This window comes from Xenopus laevis, chromosome 7S (genome assembly GCF_017654675.1).
Source record: "Xenopus laevis strain J_2021 chromosome 7S, Xenopus_laevis_v10.1, whole genome shotgun sequence".
Classification (NCBI taxonomy): Eukaryota; Metazoa; Chordata; class Amphibia; order Anura; family Pipidae; genus Xenopus; species Xenopus laevis.
Genome location: NC_054384.1, coordinates 23,747,539 through 23,773,132, shown reverse-complemented (window position 1 = coordinate 23,773,132; position 25,594 = coordinate 23,747,539). Strand labels below are relative to the sequence as shown.

General features: G+C 39.7%; 1 protein-coding gene across 1 annotated transcript in view; it reads left to right on the top strand.

The window, feature by feature from the left end:
• Nucleotides 1–791: 791 nt before the first annotated feature.
• Nucleotides 792–25,594, top strand: part of slc22a15.2.S (solute carrier family 22, member 15, gene 2 S homeolog) — a gene marked incomplete at its 5' end in the record, with an annotated part of 153,576 nt that continues 128,773 nt past the window's right edge. Inside the window, 2 exon segments of the mRNA NM_001086152.1 lie at nt 792–948; nt 13,611–13,757. Of these exon segments, the coding sequence (NP_001079621.1) occupies nt 865–948; nt 13,611–13,757 (231 nt within the window).

Here is a 25,594-nt window from a genome sequence, read left to right as displayed (position 1 = left end):
CTGTTTTTAGAGGGACAGTCCCTCTTTTGACAGCTCAACCTGCAATCCCTCAGTTGTACTAGAAAGTCCCTTTTTTCTCTGCACTGATCAGTCAGAAAAAGAAACAAAGTTTCTAACTTAATTGGCTTTTTGCAGAGAGCCCAGAACAGCCACCAAGTGCAACTAAGATACTTTGTAACAATTTTGAGATAAGCAAATAAGTAATTGCAACAATATAAGATAACAGGTCCCTTGGGAAAAGTTAGACGCACAACTTAAAGGGCAATTCACCTTCATTGGCAAAACTATAATTGAAAAAATGTTCAAACTTTCATAACTCTGCCAAATTTTGTAAAATGAACATGGTAATTAGGGGGTGTGGTCACTAAAATGGGCGTGGTCAAAAATGTTGTCCCCCTTTTTATTTCTAAAATGTTGTGAGGTGTGACTATACCATAATACACTGACTGAAATATACCTAGTTTGCCTTCATAGCAATTTCTATAGACATTAAAACCCTACAATCTAATTTAACATTCAGCCAAAAAAATAGTGAACTCATAAAAGCTCTTCACATTCACACAGAAGTACTGGCACCAGTATATTACGCAGTACAAGGAAAGCTAACTCCAATTTGTTGCTAATAAACACCGCCTCTTTTTTCGGCTCCAATAAAATCGGCCGCAGAGAGAGAAGGCGGGGGCAACACAGGGCACTATCATAGGCAAAACTAGAACAGTTGTGAAAGCGAGGCTTGGAACGCATTCCTGTAGTAACTTGTATTTTTGCTAAGGGTGGTCATAGCGGATTATGTGGCGTAAAGCTTATGGCCCTGCCATGACACGTGTTGCGTCAGTGCCTGTTTAGGACCAAGGTGGGCGGCAAATGGACCTGGATGAGGCTTTTCTTTATGTAGGGGAATTCGGCTGGTGCCAGAAGCGGCTGACTGGATTCCTGACGCTGCTCCAGGTCGGTAAATGAAGGGTTTAAGATTCCTGTCTCAACTCAGAGCTATTGACCATATGCTAAGTTGTGTGAGCTGTAGGATCGAATGTCTCCGCAGGCGGCGCTAGAGAGTGTCAGTCAGTGCAGATGCGCCCAACACAGGCGCTGGGCTGATTTATTAAATGACTGTAGTAGTCTCTGAGGGGAACGCCATTTGCTTATTGTACCATATACTTTAGCAGAGTTAAGGGAGCAAAGCTAGGTACTTTATAAGTTGTTTGCTAAGTTAAAGGCATCTTCATTAAAGGGGAATCCAAAAATAACATTTTGCCCCGAGGAAAGAAATTATTTTAAGCAACTTCATAGTATAAAATAATGGTGCTGTTAAAGGGGACCTGTCACTCAAAATATTATTCAAAATCCTGTTTTATTACATTAGTCAAGCACAATGAACTTTTATTATACTCTATAAATGATTTGAATCTTGTTTCCTTCAGTCTGGGAACTCCTTATTATAACAAGCAGGAAGGAGCCATTTTGTGGACACTGTTATTAAGACAAGCCTTGTATCATCTCAGAATCTTGTTTGTGCACCAGAATGGGGGACCTGATGTCCATCCCCATGCCCTGGCTACACAATTAAACAGTGAAGAGAACGGGGGAATGTGGGGAGAGAAGTGACATCTAGGAAGTGCTGAATGGAAAGTGATTTCCTGTTCCGCCTCAATGCCTAATGCGAATGCTAGGCCCACGATCGGATCTGCCCGATATTGCCCACCTCTGTCGCCAAACGAGCGGATCTATCCATGTATGGCCACTTTAAGGCAGAGAGGAGGGGCAGACAATAGTTGATTGACAGCTGAGATTTTGACAATTACTTTCACTTTCCATTCAGCACTTCCTAGATGTCACTGCTCTCTCACATTCCCCCATTCTCTTCACCATTTCATTGTGTAACCAGGGCATGGGGATGGAAATCGGGTCCCCCATTCTGGTGCACAAACAAGATTCTGAGATGATACAAGGCTTGTCTTAATAACAGTGTCCACAATATGGCTGCTGCCTGCTTGCTATAATTTTGAAATCCCAGACTGAAGGAAGCAAGAATTAAATAATTTATATAGTGTAATTAAAGTTCATTTTGCTTGACTAATGTGATAAAATAGGATTTTGAATAATTTTTTTGGGTGACTGGTCCCCTTTAAATTAGGGATGCACCAAATCCAGGATTCAGTTCGGGATTCGCCAGGATTCGGCCTTTTTCAGCAGGATTCGGATTAGGCTGAATCAAAATCCTAATTTGCATATGTAAATAAGGGGCGGAGAGGGAAATCACATATGCAAATTAGTATTCGGATCCAGTTCGGGATTCGGGGTTTCGGCCGAATCCAAAATAGTGGATTCGGTGCATGCCTAGTTTAAATCCCCTTTAACTAGCCCTACACAATTAGCACTCATTTTGAAGCCAGCGCACACCATAAATTGTGGAGTGCGCAAAGAATTTTTGTGAAACCACAACATTTAGTAGTAATTCTGTTCCGAGCACACCGTTTTTTAAAAAAAAAGTCCACACGAAAGAAGAAGAGATTGGAGAGAACATTTGTCCTACAACATTTGTATTGGGTGGTTCTGGTGTTACTACTAAATGAACCAATCCATTTAAGAGCACGAGTAAATAATTGTTTTATAGCTCTGATTGTAAAACAGCAGCAGCCATAAAGTTGGTCAAATATTTGTCTAACGTTAGCTGAAAGAACAAACAATGTGATGTAGTCCTTGTGGCACAGAGGAAGGCGCAGTATTGGCTCTTTATTTAGGGGAAGGTATAGATAAATAAAAGCTGCTTCTTATTATTCTTTGGGGTTAACTTTTAGTATGTTCTAATTCTAAGCAACTTTTCAGTTGGCCTTAATATTTAATATCTTCTTCCGACGCTTTTCCAGCTTTTAAATTGGGGCCACTGACCCCATCTAAAAACGACTGCTCTGTAAAGCTACACATGTATTATTATTGCTACTTTTTATTACTCCTCTTTCTATTCAGGCCCCTCCTATTCATATTCCAGTTTCTAATTCACATCAATCCATGGTTGCTAGGGTTATTTGCTGAAATTGCAAACTGGAGAGCTGCTGAATAAAAAGCTAAAAAAGGCAAAAACCATAAATAAAAAAATAAAAACCAATTGCAAATTGTCTCAAAATATAATTCTCTACATCATACTAAATGTTAATTTAAAGGTGAACAATCCATTCATGATGGGGCCAGCCACTTGATGAGATGATTTTGCTACATCATTACATATACTTAATGACATGCACACAGAGAGGCTCTTGTGGATTATAGTCTTTTGGCTTTTTCTGCTCATAAAAATGAGCATGTTTTGAGCAGTGCTGAGGCTCTTATGCAACAGTGTAATGAAGCTCAGCATTATGGGGAATGTTAAGAACTGATTTAGGCCAGTAGAGTATGGGGAAATTGAGAAAGTCTTGATGCCTATGGGATTTTTTTTTCAAAAAAGTTGAAAAACTGTATATGTGGCACAGCCTTTTAAGTGTAAACCGGTAAATTTGCCAGGTAGAAGACCTTTTCAGCCATACAGAATCATCAGTATAACCCTAAGGTGCAAAAAATGAACAGTGTGTGTATGGGGGGAAATGTAATAAAAGTTGCAAAGAGGAAAACAAAATGCACAAATAAGATTTAAGGTTTGCATTTCACAAAGTAATATTCTTTTTTAGACTGTGGTTGCATTGCAAATTTTAATTATGCGTCACACATTTTTAAGTAACCTTTCAGTAAGACGTTTTATTATATACTCTGTGCACTGGTGCAAACTATACAATTTTTCTTACACGGTTGAATGTGGACAGCAAACAATTTCCAGGTTCACAAAAGCTATATTAAATTCATGCAAAGGAAAATTTGTTTGTGCAGAGACATAATATTTTGCATTGCAACTATTTGGAAAGTAAGGGATTTTCTGTAATAAATATGCAAAAAATGTATTGCCCAGTAAGCCTACAGAAGGTTAAAGGGAAAGGAAACCTAGTCGGCGCAAACCCCACCCCCCCTCCCGTTTGTTGCCCACCCTTGCCTTACCCTTCTGCGCAGGTCCAGTCCAGGGAGTTCACAGACGACATCTTCTTCCACGCGATCTTCTTCCTGCTTTGAACGGCGTTTTGACGCATGCGCAGTAGGATCATTTCGCCTGTACGGATCTACTGTGCATGCGCCAAAAGTCACGCGCATGCGCAGTAGATCGTACCGGCGAAATGATCCTACCGCGCATGCGCCGTTCAAAGTAGGAAGAAGAAGATTGGTTTGCGCCGACTAGGTTTCCTTCCCCTTTAAGCCTAAGGGCAGAGACACACGCTCAGATTCGGGGAGATTAGTCGCCCAGAAGAATAGGCGATTTCGGCCAACCTTGGAAAATGATTTACATTCTAGCCGGCGGGAGGCAGTTCGGGGAGATTAGTCGCCCCGAAGAAGAGATTTGTCACTGGGCGACTAATCTCCCCGAATTTGAGTGTGTGTGTCTGCCCTGAAAGGTTGCCAAATGAGCGTCAACACACAGATGTGACCCAAAAATGCATGATTTTTACCCAAACATTGGTCAGGTAGGCAAGGGAATTCCCAGAGTAAGCTCCCATGTTGGGTAGTGCCTTATAATGCTTGTTGTGGCACTCACTCATTATGCGTGTGCCCCAAAATGGCCATTCCACCAGAAGCTCCCCCCCCTGTGTAATTAAAAAAAAAAAAAACTACTGTTACCCCCCCCAACCAGAGAGCAAGCGCTATTAGCTCTCGCCTTTGGTGGAGGAAACTATTTATATATATTTATATATTAACAGGTGCCCCGATTTTATTATAGCATATTTTCCCACAGAATAGCAGATCCTAGTTGTATCAGAGTGTATGTAGCAGCAGGAATACTTGTTAATAATTAAGTTTTCACTGATTGATTCATTGATAAGCGTCTGCACAGCAGCTATTTTACGTATTAATAATTAACCCTTAATTTTATGTGTTGGTCTGCAGCCGTTCTATTGTTTACTGTACAAGATGGGAAAGTAGCTCTTAGAATTCAGTTGGTATCCCCAGTATTAAAACAGAAACATTTAAATGCTAACATTCCTAAGAATAACATTTATTACAACAAAATAAAAAAGTATTGTAACTATTTTCAAATAGTAATACATATTAACAGGTGCTATTTTATGCACGGGAAGCATATAATCCTGGGGTTATACAGCAGGACAAGGCTACTGAAGGAATTCCTTGCTTGTTTTCAGCAATATTACCACTTTTACTAATTCATGTTATTTAGAAATTCCATTGTGAGCTCCACTGGATGTGCCATTGTAATGGCCTGATCAATTCACCCTCCCCCCCAGTGATCCCTGTTTTTTGATAGGAGTTCGATGCTAAGGATTGAGATAAGCCTGAAAAGCTCTGATTATATATTCTGCAGGTCTTTGCTGCTTGTTCACTTAAACAGCTGAAAACATCATCAAGACATCATAGATTGAAAACATAAAATAAACTATTGAACCAGCGTAGTAGGGGCCACTATAGTTTATTCTGTGTCTTGATGCACATGCTGAAGCTGTTTCCTAGTAAATAACCTGTAAGAGATAAAAATAATCGTATAAAAATGAATGGCAAAAAATTCGAATCCGAATCCTACTGAAAAAAGGCAGAATCCTGGCCAAACTAATCCTGGATTCGGTGCATCCCTATTACTGATAAATCCCTAAAACCAAACATAGAAGCATAATAATAAAAAAAAGTAAGTGGGCAATAACATTTGTTTTTAAATCCCCTGTACTCTACAAACAATCATGCACATGACCTGGCTTCACACTCCCACATACCACAGTGAAGTGTGTGCCTAGTGAATATAATTGTACACGGTTACCAGCACTGTGTCTAATGAGCAGGGTTGCGAAATATATCTACAAAAGAAATCTTACAACCAGATCACCTAAACACCATCTGTCATTATGTCCTGGGGAATAACACACCGTTAAAGTGTTTGCATATAGAAATAGTGTCCATATACATTGTACTTATGAGTCAGAAACAAAAACAAGTGGCGCATTTCAGCATCTTGCACAGCTATATACTTACTACCGCCTACACACCACTGCTGCATTGTGGGCCTCCCTCCATGTGGGGCATCACCCCATTTATACTTTTCCTGAACACAGCTCCGCTTGGAGGGTTTAGAATTCATATTGATTTTGTGAGGTTTTGAATCAAGGTAATTCATTTCTACTAAAGCCTTTATCTTGCATGACAAATATGTGTGTGTGTATAAATATATATATATATATTATTTTCCTTATTTTACTTTAAACCGAGTCCCAAGATCTATTTTGTATTGATGCATTTCCTGGGCATTCAGCCTGTTTTGAAAGATGTCATAATTACATTTGTAAGTTTGGCCGCTGTTTTGATTTCCCAGGTTGCAAAGAAGAAGAGCTGTATTCAAAATAAAAATGACTTTGGGGATGAAGTTCCCCTGTTACAAAAAAGAACAGCCTTCAAAGACTCCTCCTGTTTGCCTTATACTTGAAATAGCAAGTATAAGGAAACTGTATTGGATACATAGATTGAAAATGCTCTTCTTGCTTGAGGAGGGAATAGCTTGTCTAAGCAGTAGCCTGTTGTCTACTTAGGGTCTGGCCACACAGGTAGATTCGAGGAGATTAGTCACCAGGCGACAAATCTCCTCTTCTTCGTGGCGACTAATCTCCCAGATCTGCCTTCCGCCAGCTAAAATGTAAATCGCCTGGGGGCAGGCACACTGAGCTTTTCATTTTCCTCATGAGGCAATTACGGGCGCCTTCGGAAAACGAAGAGCTCCGTCTGCCTGCCCCCAGGTGATTTTCATTTTAGCCGGCGGAAGGCAGATCGGGGAGATTAGTCGCTGCGAAGAGGAGGAGACTTGTCATCTGGCGACTAGTCTCCCCGAATCTGCCCGTGTGGCCAGACGGTAACTCTGGGGATAAAGTCATACCCCCAATAAAAGTCATTTTTTTGGAACCTGGTCTACTAACCAACAGCAAACCCACTGACAGGTGCATTTACTGGTAACCTTTTTGACAGCATACATCTGATCTGGTTACTATGGGTTACAAGAACTGGCACAAATGTTTCACCTTTTATAACATAACCTTGTTTGTCTGCTAACTGTATTCTTCTGCCATAGAGTCCTTCAGGCCAGATTCACAACTTTAATTTTAAAGTAACTTAATGCAGTTTGCCTGATGTGTTTCTTCACAGGCTAAAATGTTGCCTGTTGCCTAATGTATAGTAAAATACAATATGACAATATAAAGAAAAATAATATTATAGAACCAAAACGTCACTGTTAAAGAGCTGTATTAAAGGACAAGTTAACCCGAAAATGGCTGGGTGGAATAGGATACGGAAAGTAGCAGAGCAGGCTGTATTACATATAGAAGATAACCAAAGATAATCGGGCATAGCAAATAGGTAATCTATAGACTCTCTGCTCATTTAAGTAACATGTATTAACTGTATTCTGCCAGACTGTTCAAAAGCCCAAAAGAATGGGCCCAAATGTCCTACCTACTTCGTTGAAGCCATTTTGGAATTAAAAACATGTTATAAGGGTCAGGCTAAATAAAAATGGAAAAACTGTTGTGAAAAGGCCGAATTACCATATTTGCATATGCGTGGAGCTGCAGGCATTGAATATTCCCTTTACAAATTTTCATTTCCATATGCAGGTGGAACGGGACCTGTCTTGGCTGAGGATTTCTTTAGAGATAGTCGTAGAACAGAAACATGCAGTCTTCTTGTGCTTGCTTCCGGTGTTGCCTATAGAAAATACCCTAGTATAGGAAAACACTGTGGCAATGCAGGTTTATTTGTATCCATTACTATTAAATAGTGAAAGACTGTTCTGTGCTTACATAATGCCATATAAGTTCAGTATAACTCCCAGCATCCCCTAACAGGCACAGGTTACCACTATCCACATAATTGAGTTAAGGTTTTACAATCTATTTTATTTCTAAAGAGTGTGTAACAATTCTCAAGATACCAAGCAAGTCAGAATAACACCCAGGAGTAACACCCAGGAATCCAGTGAACACAATACACCGAAGCAGTTGCTATGACAACTCATGATGTAAAATGTATCTAACAAGAAGGCCTCTCCTTTGTAGAAAAATAAAATAGGCACAATATTTAAGAAGAAAAATCTTATAAAATACAAAGTAATTTTTAGACCTTGAGAGAGTTTTCAGTTGGCTTCTCTGTTTGGCAGTCCCTTCCTTCCCCACTGAATATAATGCAGACCCTCCGGCAGGGAAAAGAGCATTTATAAAAAAATATTATTAATCGTGATGAACGAATCTGTCTCGTTTCACTTCGCTGGAATTGCTGGAGTCCTGTTTTCATTTGTAAGTAGCCTATGGAGGGATCGCACCAGCCCAGGGTGACTGAAACAACTCAGGAAGATGATTTAGTGGTGTCGGAGGGTCGCCGTTACTAAGGTTCGCCAGGCTGGGGGCTGCTTTGGGGAGCTTTTAGCTGCTTATATTTCTTGTGAAGCTTCTTTTCACTGAAACCGACACGTTCCTATTTGTATAGGAACGTGTCAGTATCACTTTAACTATCAGGAGCTGATTGATACCAAGATCACAGATTTGAGTCTGATCTGTGTATCTAGCCAGGGGCTGATGTGTGTGTGTATATATAGTAGGGATGCACCGAATTCAGGATATCTTCTGCCCAGCCGAATCCGAATCCTAATTTGCATATGCAAATTAGGGGCGGGGAGGGAAATCGCGTGACTTTTCAGAAAACAAGGAAGTAAAAAATGTTTCACCCTTCCCACCCCTAATTTTCATATGCAAATTAGGATTCGGTTCGGTATTCGGCTGAATCTTTCGCAAAGGATTCGGGGGTTGGGCCGAATCCAAAATAGTGGATTAGATGCATCCCTTATATATAGTGAATAAAGTACCTCCTATTGTAAAATATAAGGCTATTATAAGTTACCGAGGAGTTTCATGACCATATAAAAACAAGAGGCAGAAGGTGACTTCTAATATCCTCATATTTTCCAACAAGGGGTACTTATAATACACAAGTCCAAAATGACATCACTACTCACTCACTAACTGATGACATCACTAGTTGCCATTTATAAGGATATCATTTTACGAGATATTCATGGCTTTTGTGTATTATAGACGAATACTGCAGCAGCGTAAGTCATAACATGACATTCAATAGTCTCATTTTCTCTGTGCTGCCAGAAAGTGAATAATCTAGCTGTATATGCGCTTTGCCTGTTGGGATATGCTGATTTAAATTTACAGCCTTGGATCACAGAGTGCATCTCTGCAGGCAAATTTTTCTTAATTAAGCGACCTTAGCTGTGTTAGTTGATGGTAATAATTAGTAATCATGGTTCCATTAGACCCCTTCCTCTAATGTAGCTGAAGATTATTAATGAACTGGCTTTGCAAACAAAGCTTTAAAGTTCTCAAACCCATTGTGAACACTATACAGTGACTGCAATAGACCATGATTCTGACACTAAAAATGTCAGAAGATAAAGGTTATAAGAAATGTGTAAACTGTATTGCTGAATATATTGCTGGTCGGAAAGATGACCAAGCCCTCATGAAGGTAGAGTATTTACAATATCGCTGATGGTGAAGAACCATTGACTGAAAATCCCTTTCCTGTAATCTGAAGAGGTGACCTCTAATCCCTTCATTTCTTTAAGAAATGAAGGGATTAGAGGCTCTTTAATTTCTTCCTATAGAACGGTGCTCAGAACTTCTATGGTTACTCAGTTTGAAGTGTACTTTATTATCTAGAGATAGCACTGACTGATTAAAGTGTCGGAGTCTATCCACCATGATACCAAATCCTTCTCAAAACAAAACATTCAACACATCGCCCTTTTTTAGCATAGACTTTCTTTTATCTTATTTTATCTTCATACGCATTTGCCAATAAGGTGCCCAATCCTCCAGTTTATTCAGATTGCTTTGCAACAATTTTGCATTATCCTGTATGGAATTTTTTAAAATCGGCAGGAACCATAGAGTTAGTATTTGCAGTACAACGTCTAGCCCCCCCCCCAGCAAATCTAATTGCTAATTATTTTCCAAGGCCAGTGCTACTTTTAGGAAGAACTGTACTGGCCTAGGAAAAAATAAATGTATTGTTGCGTCGTCCTTTCCTTGTCCTATAAAATAATTGGGCCAAGATCCCCTATGGTACTCTAACTAACTTACTTTATTGGGTCAACAAGTCTTTGTAATATGGCTTTCAGTCGGTTCTTGTACAAAGTATTTGTTTGAGGACAATGTTCATTAATAGTAACCTTTGTGATAATGTATCAGTTGGTGTGGCTGAGTTGAAATAAAACTTCGTTAAATGATATATCTCTACCTCTCTACTGTTAAGGTTTGAAGCACCCACTTTTCAGAATACCTTTTGAATAAAAAGGTATTCTGAAAAGTGGGTGCTCCAAACCTTAACAGTCCAGCTACTGTGCAAGCTCAGGCCAACATATGAAGCAAGTTCCTCAATGAAATAACTTCAATAATGTTATCACATAATGAAAATGTTAATATGAAAGTTAATAATATGCTCAATGTTTTGGCGGTGGGGGCAGTGTTGTTTGCTATAATACTTCTAATGACCATGTTTTAACTACACATTATAAATAAAAAGCACAGTATTTACTAAGGATGCACCAAATCCAGGATTCGGTTTGTGATTTGGCCAGGATTCAGCCTTTTTCAGGAGGATTCGGCCGAATCCTTGTGCCTGGCCGAACCGAATCCTAATTTGCATATGTAAAATAGAGCAGGCTAGGGAAATCACGTGACTTTTCATAATAAAAGAAGATTTTTTTCCACTTTTTCCTTTCCTGCCCCTAAATTGCATATGCAAATTAGGATTCGGTATTCGGACAAATCTTTCACCAAGGATTCCCAAATAGTGAATTCGGTACATCCCTAGTATTTACATAAAAAAAAATGTAATCTGTTTTTTGAGATTTATCATACTCTGGCCCTTTCAGAATTGAAATTTGACTATTTGCCACCTATAACCCGACGCATTACTGTTAATGGGAGAGGTCCAGGGATCAATTTGGAGATGTTTGAAGTCTTCCTGACATCAAATCTAGTTTGATCAAATTCAATTTGAGTTTTCGGGTCTTATAAATTAGTCCGAGTTTTAATAATACCATTTTATCAATAAATTTCGCCAAGTCGAATTTTCGAATTCATTCGAATTTGAAGGAGTTTAAAAAAAAACTCACATGAATTCTAAATTTGACCCTTGATAAATGTGCTTCTAATTGTGTAATTTAGTATAATATAAGTGAGCAACCCGCTTAGTGCAAGGAGTTTCTTAATGGCAGCACCCGCTTGAATTCCAGGACCCAGTTGTCCCTTATTTTAAAGTCAGTAGTAGCGGTGCACTTCTAAGACTTTGTGGGTGCCTATGGAGAAAGGAGTGTGCCAATAGTGTATTAACTCTTTGGTGATTTAGCCGTGTGTCAAACTAGATCTACTCACATTCGGTAAAGGTGGTTACAGAGCAAGTATCAGTACTTGTTCAGGATCTTGATCACGATTAGACCTGCCAAGGGAAACTACTATAGTGAAGTACTGTAGATACCCCTCATGTGGCATACAAATCGTACTTACAGGGTTGAAATTTCGAGATCGCTTGGTCTGTGAGGATGTCCCCATCCGCTGGTTTTACTGCACAGGCAGCGCTTACCATACAGATTTGGAAATCACGGGATTTCTTTTACCGGTTTGGTTTCTTCCTCGTGGACCGCTACTCTGAACAGTTCCGCTCTGTAAGCGTCCTCCGAACTCTGCAAAACTTTGTCCAATGGTTGTTTTGTGGGTGCAGAAACTTAGATTTTAAACACAGGCTCATATATCGGGACTCCTCTCCACTTGAATAAACTTTATTTCCACTTAAAAAGCCCAACACGTTTCATATCAAATGAATACAGCAAGGCAGTAAGTCAATTAAAGGGGTTGTTCACCTTCCAAACACTTTTTTTCAGTTCAGTTGTTTTCAGATTGTTCCCCAGAAATAGACTTTTTCCAATTGCTTTCCATTATTTATTTTTTATTGTTTTTCCAAAATCTAAGTTTAAAGTTGAATGTTCCTGTCTGTGGTGTTTGAGTCTGGCAGCTCAGTAATTCAGGTGCAGACTCTAAACTGTTACAATTTTGCAACATTTAGTTGATACATTTCTCAGCAACATCTCTGGAGTATTAGCAAGTATTGTATCAATTCTAACAGCTGCCTGTAATGAAACCAGAGATTCTGCTCAGCAGGGAGAAAGATAAGAAATGTATCAACTAAGGGGCACATATACTATTGGTCGAATATCGAGTGTTAATTAACCCTCGATATTCGACCCTCGAAGTTAAATCCTTCGACTTCGAATATCGAATTTGAAGGATTTTAATCCATCGATCGAACGATTTTCCTTCTTTTCCAAATTGCCTAGAAAGCCTATGGGGACCTTCCCCATAGGCTAACATTGGTGCTCGGTAGGTTTTAGGTGGCAAAGTAGGTGGTCGAAGTTTTTTTTTTAAAGAGATAGTACTTAGACTATCAAATGGTCGAATAGTAGAACGATTTTTAGTTCGACCTTCGACTACGACTTTGGATCTAACGATTCGAAGTAGCCAAAAAAATACTTCGAAATTCAAAGTATTTTTCCTTCTAATCCTTCACTCGAGCTAAGTAAATGTGCCCCTAAATGTATCAATTTATAACAGTTTACAGGGTCGGCGACCCCCCTCCCAGAGCTGCTATAGATGGTGAAAAATTATACTTTACACTTCAATATTAGAAAAACGGTGACACATAAAATAGAAAGTAATTGGAAAAAAGTCTTTATTTCTGGTGATCTATCTGAAACCGAAAGCTGGAAAGAGTCAAAAGAAAAAGGCAAATAATTTAAAAACTATAAGAAATAAATAATGAAGACCAATTGAAAAGATGTTTAGAATTATCCATTCTATAACACACTAAAAGTTAACTTAAAGGTGAACAACCCCTTTAATGAATTTTAAAATTCTCTGGCTGAGCTATGGCCAGTTTATGATTGCTGTTACAGCCAGATATTCATTCACATTCTGGTTTTTGCAAGCCATAATAATATCTTTCATTTTTATTGGTGCCTGGTGGACACCGCTGATGTCATTGCACTGAAACCTATCATACTGTGAGTTGCAGTAGATAGATGGGCTATATATTTATAATTTTGTCATAGTTACATATTTGCAAAGTTTTTAGTCTGTATAATTTTGGTTAAAACGTTCCCAAAAGGACTGCTTTTAATTTGCTGTATCACTAAAGATTTATTTTTTTGCCTTGAAAATGATTGAGGCGAACCATTTTTATTTTCCATAAATGATGCTTCAGAGTGGCTCTTAGTGACATTTTCTCAAGTGCCTAACTAATGCATTTCCTTTTCAGTCAAAAGAGAAGCTAGGAACTGAATAGAAAGGAACTGAATAGATGCAAAGTAAGGACATGTGTGGGTTTAGGAGTTATTATGTTTGTGTTTAAATGAAGATATCCATTGATCTGTTACTTATATTTCCATTAACATATCTCTGTATCCTGTTTCTTTTTGTAAGATTTACGTGGCTTGTCAGTCCATGCTGATCGTTTTAGTGGGTGCAGTGCCGGAATATCTTATCGACAATGAAGATCTCTCAACCAGCAAAGAGGACTATATCAAGCATTTACATGATGCCAATAACTTCACTTCTATAGTTTCAGAGGTTAGTATGATATTATGTCATAACTTTCACAAATATAGTTGTCTACTCACTATTAAAGGTGATCCCGTGCTCCTCATTCAAACCACTGCCTGGTTGCTTGGGAAATTTGTATCCTAGCAACAGATACCTGCTGGAATTTCCAACTGGAGAGAAGCTGAACAAAAAGCTAAAAAAGAATAAAAAGTGAAATTGTCTCAGAATATCAAGCTATCATACTAAAAGTTAATTTTAAGGTGAACATACCCTAGTGGGTGTTAATGCTTTATTGCTCCATTCTTGTGTAGGGCAGCTGAACTCCTAAATTAAAGACTGGTATCTGCTTTAAGGCTTTTCATAGGCCTGCTTACTTTCATAGCTTCCACTGTGTTATATTGTGTTTTCAGGTGTGCTAGATTTCATGGAGTTAGCATTCCAAAATCGCCCCTAAACAGACATTGGCCTCCTGCCTGCCCCGTGTACCATTGCATACCTCCCAACTGTCCCGTTTTCAGAGGGACAGTCCCTCTTTTGACAGTTCAACCCACAGTCCCTTGTTTCTACTGGAAATCCTGTTTTTCTCTGCACTGAACAGCCAGAAAAAGATATAAAGTTTCTAACTTAATTGGCTTTTGGCAGAGAGCCCAGAACAGCCACAGCTGCAGATAATATACTTTTGTAACAATTTCAAGATGAGCAAATAAGTAATTGTAACATATAAGATAACAGGTCCCTTGGGAGAAGTTGGACTCACAGCTTAAAGTAAGAGTCCTGCAGCGGGTCAGGTACCCGCGGGTTACCCGCAAAAACCCGCGGTACCCTGTGAGTCGAAGTTCCGGGTGCGGGTATAGACGCAGGTTTGCGGGTTGTGGCTTTTTAAGACATTGATATTGGGATAGAAGATGGCGTTGGCTACAAAACATAATCATGCAAGACATTCAGCTCAGGACTGGGCATTTCTTCTGGGCATTTAAGAGTTTGCTTAGTAAATGTCAGAGTGGTTCAGCAGTGATAAATGCAAGGCCATGCATTTGGGGAATAGCAATCGGTAAGCAAACAACTACATGAAATGAGACTGTAATAAATATAAAGGAGAGGAATTGCTGTTTATTATGTATAGCAGACTCTGAGATTTAGCATAGATAATATTTATTGAAAGTTGTATTTTTTTGCGTAAAGGAGACGAAAGGTGAACTAAAAGTATTGCTGAATAGAAAGGCATCCTTGTATTTAACTTACTGGGCTTAGTTATTTGTGTGTTTTTTTGCTTGCTGCTTCAAGATAGGGAGTCTCTCAATTGGACGACGTCTCCAAAATAAGTCTCCTTTTCCTCCCCACTGCTTCGGGCTGCCTTGAGTCTCAGTGCGCATGCGTAAATAACGAATCGATCCTCCTTGCTACGATGGTGCGCTTATAGTTAGCTCAGGGCAAGGGGAGGCATGTAAAATGTAGGCATGGGACGTAGCGTTTACCTAACAAAGATGGCGGCGGCATTCGCAGACAAAGGTTGTAATTTTGATCAACAAGACAAATTATTTACTTAGATCGTGTGCTAAAAATGTAGTGATTGGCTAGAACAGTGTGTGAACTGTTACAGTGGGAAGTGGTTAGTTGTTACCTTTCGTTCTTCTTCAAAAACGCTATGTAATGTTTGATAGAGTATATTGACTGTTGTACATGCTATGAGTCCTCATTTAGAAAAAATGGGGAGAAAGCACACAATTGGCACTCAAAGGTGAATAAATACATTACTAGAGCTCAGATCATCCCCTTGCGTAATGAACTCCTCCTTATTTGTGCACTGGTAATCTATCAGCCTTACACGGACCAATCATGAAGTAGCTTCTGTGTTCCTATTTGCCCTGCAATTGGGAGGTATGCAATTTTTATAACAGAATTCTGACCATGATGGCTTTATTGGTATAGAAACACAACCCTGTGCTTTTGTGTTACGGTGATTCTTGGGCATACCCTACCACACCCCACCACATGCCAAGTCTTCTCTCTCTTAATAAAGAGAGAAGACCTGAGGCAGAAGCGCGCTAAGGGGCACAAGAGCTCACCCTTAGTGCTCATTCAGGAAGCATTTCTGCCCCAGGTCTGACTGCAGTCTGCATCTTGTACTAGTCATTTCTGTTCATATTACCTGACATAGGGCAGTCATTAAAGGGGAAGTATATGAAAATGTAATATAAGCTTCAGCGTACTGAAATCAGAAACGTTCTAAATACAATTCATTAAATATTCTGTACCGTTTCTGAAATAATCAAGTTTATCTTCACTATTCCTCTCTCGGCATCTGTTTCTCCTCATTCTGTCTTCATGCAGGAGTTGGGTGTCAGATGAATGATCCAATATATCTTATAGAGGGGCTCCTTTTGCCTAGAAGATGTATTAGAGCTCACTCAAATAATAAAAATCACCGGAAATCCTGTCTCTCTACATGCAGGATTTCTGAAAAAGGCAGTTATTTAGTTTAGATTTTGTTTGTACTGGAATCAGTTATTTGAGTGAGCTCTAATACATCTACTTGGAAAGGTGCCCCCCTATAAGATATATTGGATCATTCATCTGACACTCAACTGCTGCATGAAGACAGAATGAAGAGAAACCGATGCTGAGAGAAGAATAGTAAATATAAACCTGATTCTTTCTGAAACAATGAAGAATGTTTCATTGTTTGTATTTAGAAAGTTTCTTATTTTAGTATGATGAAGCTTATATTGAAATTTTCATTTTTGCGATAGTTATCCTTTAATTACCCTTTGTGTCCTGCATCTGTCACAGCTCCTTGATTTGTATGCCTGAATTGCATGAGCGGTAAAGAGAATAAGGAAGGACACCTGTGTGCCCCCCTCTCATGACCTCCCTCATATGAACTCCCTCATGAACACAGCACAGGGAGCACTGTATTCATGGGGCGACTGCAGCAATTATTTAAAACAGGAATGTCTTTTTAGTCATAAATAACCCCTATCATCCAAAACTCACTTGTATCCCTTTAGGGTTCTGAGCATGATTAGCAAAAGAAAGAAAAAGAAACAGATTTTCATATAAAATTTTAAAGGAGATATTTTGTGAAAAATAAGAAAGTACCAGTGCATTATACTCATTTAGATATAGAAGAATTGTGCTCAAAAAAAGTGTTTTAGGCTGATTTATTGAATATTTCTGCAAAACCGTAATGATCCCTCCCTTCCTTTCCACTTCCTGCTCCCTGAATCCCAGCTGTGCAGGGGAGTCGGCGGCTGGTCGGTCACTGGAGGACAGGAACCAATCAGCAGCTAGCAGGACCTGATAGGGAACTGAAGCCTGTCTGTGCTTGTGTGACTGCAGGGCTGTGATTGGCTGTCCCCTGCCTACTGTGCTTCTGGCAGGGACCGTTGGGACACGCCCACCCCTCATTTGAAACAGGGACCAGACAACATCTATAGGGAGCTCCAATAAAGGGGCTCTTTTTATTGATAATATTAATTTTTAGCACCATGTAAAAGCAACACCATATTCTACTTATAATTGCCTACAAAATTTGTTTTTTTTTTTTTCATTTATCCTATATGTCTCCTTTAAACATATTGAAAAAGGTAATTTTGTGATGTCAATAATAGAAGGTGAATATTCTGGCTGCTACTGCTTTATAGCCAACTAACTCTCCAGCCTTCGATATCCTATATACTAACCGAAGGCCTATCTATGTCCCGAGTGGAGGGGAGGCAGATGCGCACGCAACTTCGGTTAGGATCTATGAGATGCGCGCGCAACTTCAGCCGAAAGACATAGATGCGGCCTTCGATTAGCAGATGTGCTGGAAGGTTAGGATCAGAACAGGTTAGGATCGGGGAGGCAGATGCGCTGGAAGGTTAGGATCTAGGGAGGCAGATGCGCTCACCGTCTCCTTCTGCCTCCCGCCGCCTCTTCTTTCCTGCTCACTCAGGCGGCGACCACTGGAAGGTTAGGATCTAGGGAGGCAGATGCGCTCACCGTCACACTAGGGGAACCGGTTGCGTACCTGCACGAAAGTCTGTATAAGCGTCGGCCATCTTGCTACTCCTCTGCGACTTTGTCATCCGCCCACTGCCAAATCCGCCCACTAAAGTCTGTATAAGCGTCGGCCATCTTGCTACTCCTCTGCGAGTTTGTCATCCGCCCACTAAAGTCTGTATAAGCATCGGCCATCTTGCTACTCCTTTGCAAGTTTGTCTAATGGCGGCGCTAGCGTCACTCTAGGAGGGGAACCGGTTGCGTACCTGCACGAAAGTCTGTATAAGCGTCGGCCATCTTGCTACTCCTCTGCGACTTTGTCATCCGCCCACTGCCAAATCCGCCCACTAAAGTCTGTATAAGCGTCGGCCATCTTGCTACTCCTCTGCGAGTTTGTCATCCGCCCACTAAAGTCTGTATAAGCGTCGGCCATCTTGCTACTCCTTTGCAAGTTTGTCTAATGGCGGCGCTAGCGTCACTCTAGGAGGGGAACCGGTTGCGTACCTGCACGAAAGTCTGTATAAGCATCGGCCATCTTGCTACTCCTTTGCAAGTTTGTCTAATGGCGGCGCTAGCGTCACTCTAGGAGGGGAACCGGTTGCGTACCTGCACGAAAGTCTGTATAAGCGTCGGCCATCTTGCTACTCCTCTGCGAGTTTGTCATCCGCCCACTAAAGTCTGTATAAGCGTCGGCCATCTTGCTACTCCTTTGCAAGTTTGTCTAATGGCGGCGCTAGCGTCACTCTAGGAGGGGAACCGGTTGCGTACCTGCGTGGGTGGCCATTTTTAGCAAAACGGGCTATATTATCTCCAAAAAATATTGATGTTGACATGATAAACAACCAAGTGATTGCATTACTTCCTGGACAAAGCTGTGTCTTTCTGAGTACTGACTGTATTGATTCTGAAGACGAAAGTGAGAAACTTAACTTCCCATTAGAATATTTAAACACTATCAACAATGCTGGATTACCACAACACAATCTTATACTCAAAGTAGGAACAATAGTCATGCTGTTAAGAAACCTTAAGGGTAGGGGCACACGGCGCGATTTCGCCGCGATTCTGCGCTAAGCGAGTTGTCGCTGCGTTTTTTAAGCCGAAATAGCTTTGCTAACTTTGGCGCTGGCGTCAATGCAAATCGCGGCGAAATCGCTGCGCTAATTCACACGCGGCGATTCGTTTTCTATTGTCGTCCGAAGTTGCCTCGCTGAGCGTTTCCGGGCGACAGTAGAAAAAGAATCGCCGCGTGTGAATTAGCGCAGCGATTTCGCCGCGATTTGCATTGACGCCAGCGCCAAAGTTAGCAAAGCTATTTCGGCTTAAAAAACGCAGCGACAACTCGCCCAGCGCAGAATCGCGGCGAAATCGCGCCGTGTGCCCCTACCCTAACACTAAGCAAGGTTTATGTAACGGTACACGGTTGGTTGTGAAGAGCATGAGACAAAATGTTATCAAGGCAGAAGTGCTTACAGGATCCCATAGCGGTGATACTGTTTTGATTCCCAGAATTGACCTTACCAGTTCTGACCAGGAATTACCTTTTAAACTTAAACGACGACAATTCCCCATTAAGGCTGCATTTGCCATGACAATCAACAAATCACAAGGACAAACATTGGATAAAGTCGGCATTTACCTATCTGAGCCTGTGTTTGGTCATGGTCAACTTTATGTTGCATTTTCAAGAGTGCAGCGTTCATCTGATGTTAAAGTCAAGATTTTAAGTACAGCTCACCAGGGAGAACTCATTCAAGGACAGGAGAACATTTTCACAAAAAATGTTGTTTATAAAGAAATTTTTCAGTAACACTTTACTACCAATAAACTCAAAATTTAAGAATTCTAATAGCAGATAGGTAATAACAAGCAATAGGCACAGATTCACTCTACATCCCCACAAATTAGCGTCGCCAGTTGCTGCCTGGGGATGCCGAGTGAATCAGCACCCATCGCATTTTGCTGCCTCACTGTTGTTACCATTCTTTCATTAACGATTCTTTAGAGAATCGGGGGTTTACTGGTTTTTTATAAAAAAAAAAACATTTCTCTATACAATAAACAAACAAACTCAGCTGCAGAATCCTGTAATTTGGACCTAGGTAGTCATTATTAGTAACTGTTCAGCCATACAAATGCCAATAATAAATGCACAATTCCATAGCAACTGGATTTCTTAGTAGCCGGTATTTAGTTATCGGTGTTTTGTTGCTGAATGGTGACCTTTAGCACAGCATACATTGTCCAGATAAAGGGACTTACATTGTCAGCCTGCGCTGTTCTGTTGAGCCCTTAGGATATATATAACATTTGCATAGTGTACCTCATCATCTGGCCGCTTTAAAGGAATTCAACATTCAGTTTTTAAATAAAAAATATATTTGCTGTATTTTGTTTTTTAATTTAAACATTTTTTGTTTTGAAGCTATGGCTACAAGAACACAGATTAGAGAAAGCTGCTGAAGCAGAATCTAAACATTGACGAAGTCCGCATGATTTAAGCACCAGGGCCCTTCTATTTCTAAAATACTAGACACATGATTTAATTTGATGATTAAACAGGTGTTTTATCAGTTTTTATATAGCAGCGCTAGTTTTTCTGCAAATGTATGATAATGTATGTTTATTTTAAATCTGACGTTTCAATTTTGGAGCAATTATTCTCTGTGATGGCCCAGGAGACATTCTGTGCTTCCTATTATTTCATTGTGTTTTATCTGCAGCACTGGGTTCTTTCTTTTATCATCTTTTGCATGCTTCTCATCCTTTCCAATGCTTTGCTCTTGTTTAATGGTCAACTTGCACAAGTCTTTAAAGAGACAGTACTTCGACTATCGAATGGTTGAATAGTCGAACGATCTTTAGTTCGAATCGTTCGATTCGAAGGTTGTAGTCGAAGGTCGAAGTAGCCATATTCGAACATTCGAAATTCAAACTTTTTTTCCTCTATTTCTTCACTCAAATAAGTAAATGGGCCCTGAGTATTGGGGAATACACGTTCTGTGTTATTTTATGGTGTGAGAAATTTTGGAGGGTATTTTTGACCCCTTGGTTGGACCATGCTCCCACACTGACTTGGAGAAATCTATGAAAGTGATAAGAAAAACTGTTGCAAGTAAAGCACATTAAAAGGTAGTGGAAGATAGACTAGGGTTTCTTGCCTGCAGTGTGTTTTTAGCTTCCTAGACACACTGGGGCAAATTTACTAAAGGGAGAAGTGACGTCATTTCGGGACTTCGCCTATTTACTAACGGGCTCTGGTGTAAATTCGCTACAGAAGGAGATAGACTATCGCTACTTCGCACTCTTTTAACACCAAATTAATTTTTGCTTTGGCGAATGGACGTAACTACGCAAATTCACTAAGATGCGGATTTCAATGAACGTTACCTCTTGCGCAGACTTGCCTTCGCCACATCCGACCAGGCGAAGTGCAATCGAGTAGATAGGAGTTTCTCAAAAAAAAAATTGAAAATTTCCCAAAAAACGCTGGCGACTTTTCCTTTTTCCAGGGGGAAGATCGTACATTTTTTTAGGGTACCCGGCTTCTCCCCTACATTTCCTAACATATGGCACATAAACTATACACTGGGCTCATGTGTAGGGCATTATAACAACTCTATTTTATTCTATTAAAGGACAAGGAAAGTCTAAAATAGAATAAGGCTAGAAATGCTGTATTTTGTATACTAAACATAAGCATGAACTTACTGTACCACAAGCCTAATCAAACAAATGATTTATGCTTTCAAAGTTGGCCACTGGGGCTGTCATCTTGTAACTTTGTTATACATCTTGGCCTGACCCTGACGCTGCACATGCTCAGTGTGGTCTGGGCTGCTTAGGGATCGTCATAAACAAAGCTGCTTGAATTCTGCTTGGCTGGTAAGTAAGGCGGGAGCTCCCCCTGCTGTTCATAAGTATGATTGTTTCCCTGCTCAGCAGTTAGGGACCGTCTGACAATTCCTATCCACAGCAGTAAATGAAGGGAGAATTTCACTGCATACAGTCAGGTTTCTTATCAAAACTGTACACATTTTTTAATTAAAGTATATTGGAGAAAGATTTATTTTTCATTAAAGAATGTAAAAATGGGATTTTATTGTTTTGCCTTTCCTTGTCCTTTAAGGTTCCCTGGGCTTGTGTAGTGTAATGTATTTGCTGCAACATAAATTGTCCATTGAAATTTCACTTCTTGGCGTATGCAAATTAGCCAACGCTAGCGCAACTTCGCTTTGCTTGCAGAATTAATGCTAGCGAAACTTCGCCATCGTTCGGTACCCTGGATGCAACTTCGCATTTTAGTGAATTAACGTTGTCCTGGTGAATTTTCGCCTGGTGAAGTGTGGCAAATTTCCGAAGGTTACTGAATTTGCCCCACTGGGTCAAAACAACTGATATCACCTTTCATTTAACTCTCAGACAATTACTTGTCGATAAAGTGTTGAATTTACTACTCTCAGGCATTTTTCACAGAGGACAATGGAGGGTGAATTTGGTCATCCATTTGGGATGGAATTGAGGCTTCCATTTTATTGCTCTTATTTTCGACAAAGGTGCTGGTGGGTTCAGGCGGGAGCAAATATTGCTCCTGGGCCCATGGGGCTACAGTTGTTGGGCTACTTCTGTGTACTTTATCTTTTCCTTACCATAATCTCCACCACGTGTCCTTTGCTTTTCCAAGTGAAGTGTAGGCAGTGGCGATTAGTAGCAGTTACTAGACTTTTCTCAACAAGTTTTCCTCACTCCAGAGTACCATTGCTCTCATACCGCGAATAAGCACAAAAAATGTAACACTTGATTTAAAAAATGTAGCAGTTTAAATGTGCATGCAATATTTAAACACAAACAGGATTCCAACGTTTTCTTTACGATTCTATTTAAACCCCTGGACTACAGCCATTGTTCACATTTTACAGCTGCTCTTAAAGTTCAGCTACTGAATTCATGACCATGCTTTTTATTTATGGCACTGGCCTTAGTTCAATTCATTTACATTCACACATTGTGATTTAATAGTTAGAATGGCGTTTCACAACAGGTTATATTGTTATTAACCCCATGGGCTCCAGAGAGATCGCTGCATTTCGTGATGAATCTTCAGCAGGGAAGCTGGATTTGCCAGAACTGAATTTTAGTTAAGAACGCATTACCTTTTAACACATATTTTGCCTGAGGTCCACAACAGGGTGATGGTTGTACAAAGGAAACGGCTCTATTATTATGCGCCACTTCTAAAAATAAGATGCTATGGCAGCTTGTTAAGAAATATTCCAGCTAAACTATAGCTCTTGGCAGTCTCTCTCATTCTCTGCTCTTTGTTATATTGAGACATGAACCGTGAGTATAGAAATTCATTTTGGACAGGTGGCAATTCTGCAAATGTACTCTTTCTCAACAATGCCACACTGTTAAAAGGCCCTAGCTGACAACCCTGAAAATTGTCTCATCAACCGTTAGAAGTTGTGAATGAATATATTTTGTTTTCTTTGCAAAGTTCAAGGTGACTGGCACCTTACCTTTTAGAATGTACTCAATTTTTCCTCTAAAGGAAAAGTTCAACATACACAGAGTTCTAGAATAGATAGCAGAACCTTACATGCCATGCAACTTTTTAAGGCGGAAAAACAATTGGAAAAAAAAGTTGCTTTTTTGAATTAAACTGACATTATCCCCTATATTCTATATTGCTGTTGTAAGGCTTTCCCTGGCTTATAGAAAGGTATTTCTAGAAGTCCCCCCACCTCCATCCAAATTCTTAGAAGAAACTATACCCCTTAACTAGGGATGCACAGAATCCACTATTTTTGATTCGGCCGAATCCTTTGCCAGAGATTTGGCCAATTCGAATCCTAATTTGCATATGCAAATTAGGGGTGGGAAGTGGAAAACTTTTTTTACTTCCTTGTTTTCTGACAAAAAGTCACGCGATTTCCCTCCCCGTTGCTAATTTGTATATGCAAATTAGGATTCAGATTCGGTTCAGCTGGGCAGAAGGATTCGCCCGAATCTGAATTCTGCTGAAAAAGGCCGAATTCCGGACCTAATCCTGGATTTGGAGCGTCCTTACCCTGAACACACACAAAAAAGCTACAATGTAATACTTTTACTAATACTTTTGCATATAAATAAAGGGTTTTTTAATGAAAACATAATATAAGTTGCTGCAAAGTGTCTGTGAATTATAAATAGACTTTGTTTTATTGAAGAAATCAATTTACTTTTCAAAACAGATTTTAAAATGAACAAAGTTCGGATTTAGGCAGAAAGAGGCCAATGATCTTCCTTATTTTAGCCAAATAATATAAAGTACACCCAAAAGACAAATGAATATATACATTTATTCTCTAACTCTATAGAATAGAGATCTCAGGTGTTGATATGTGCAGGTGTACATACGTTCTAGTGAGGAACCCAATACTTGGAGTTGGTGTATAGACTATCAAAGTATAGAAAAATACAGGTATGGGACCTGTTATCCAGAATGCTCGGGACCTGGGGTTTTCCAGATAACGGATCTTTCCGTAATTTGGGTCTTCATGCCTTATGTCTATTGGAAATTCATTTAAACATTAAATAAACCCAATAGGCTGGTTTTGCTTCCAATAAGGATTAATTATATCTTAGTTGGCATCAATTACAAGGTACTGTTTTATTATCACAGAGAAAAGGGAAATCATTTTTTAAAATTTTGATTTGGATAAAATGAAGTCTATGGGAGACAGCCATTCCGTAATTTGGAGCTTTCTGGATATCGGGTTTCCGGATAAGGGATCCTATACCTGTATATGGTTTTGCATGTTTCTTCCATTATTTTAATTACACAAGAAAGTGTTACTTAAGTAACATGCAAGTAATGTGGAACTAAAAGATTAAATAAATGGCGTTCTGCTATAGACTGATTTGCCAGGCTATAACATAGAAAAAAAAAATAGTATTGTAGATATCAAGTGCATTCTCGTTTCTTCCCTCTTAATCACAGAAATCCTTATTCATCAACCTTGCCCGGGTTAATTAAGAGCCTGAAGTCACTCGATGAACTTTGTGATAATTGGGTGACCTAAAATGCCTTGTTGTCAACTAAAACTTGTTGTTGTGAAATTCTTAATACATTTTTTTAAAAAGTATTTTTGCATATTTAATATTGGCTAAAATGTTTTTTTTAAGAGCTTAATGTGATTCATGAAAACCAGTCCACTTCATGAAATGGTCTCTGCAGGTCATAGCTTGTGTAGTGTGTCCTTTTACAGCTACACAGTAAAGGCTATATTCTGCAAGGCCTTTAACCCTCAAGACGTTGAGTTTCACGCCTGGTAAGCACTTGTGCAATCAATGCTGAAAAGCCTTTTTTTAATATTAATTGAATAACTGATTGCCATTCATGTAATTGAGTGTCATTGGACCCTGGTTTTGACCTTCTGAATCTCTATCATTTTGTGGATGGAAAAGCATTCATTGCATATTGAATTAGTTTGGAAAAATCATTTTTAAACACAGTTTATCCACTGACAAATGCCCTTCACATTTTAAAGTCTTATGGTTAATCAGTGGCTCTTTTGTATTTTCCCTTTGGGAAATATGAATTGCTCTCCCCATGCCGCCTGCCACACCGATTTTAATGGAAACCACTTGAGTTGTACTTTGTCAGGCTCTGCTGGGGTTTGATCCTGAGACCTCCTGGTTACTGGCTGCTCGTCCTAACCACTGGGCCAGGAGAGCAGCCAGCAAGTTCTTATTTATATGGCTGGGTTTTGGGAATAGCCATATCACCCCATCATCCTTATTGGTGGATTGGGTTAGCCAATCATGACTAACCCTGCCCTATATAAGGACAGTCCTCCTTACAACCAGTGCCTGAGCATTGGCCTAATATGACCACT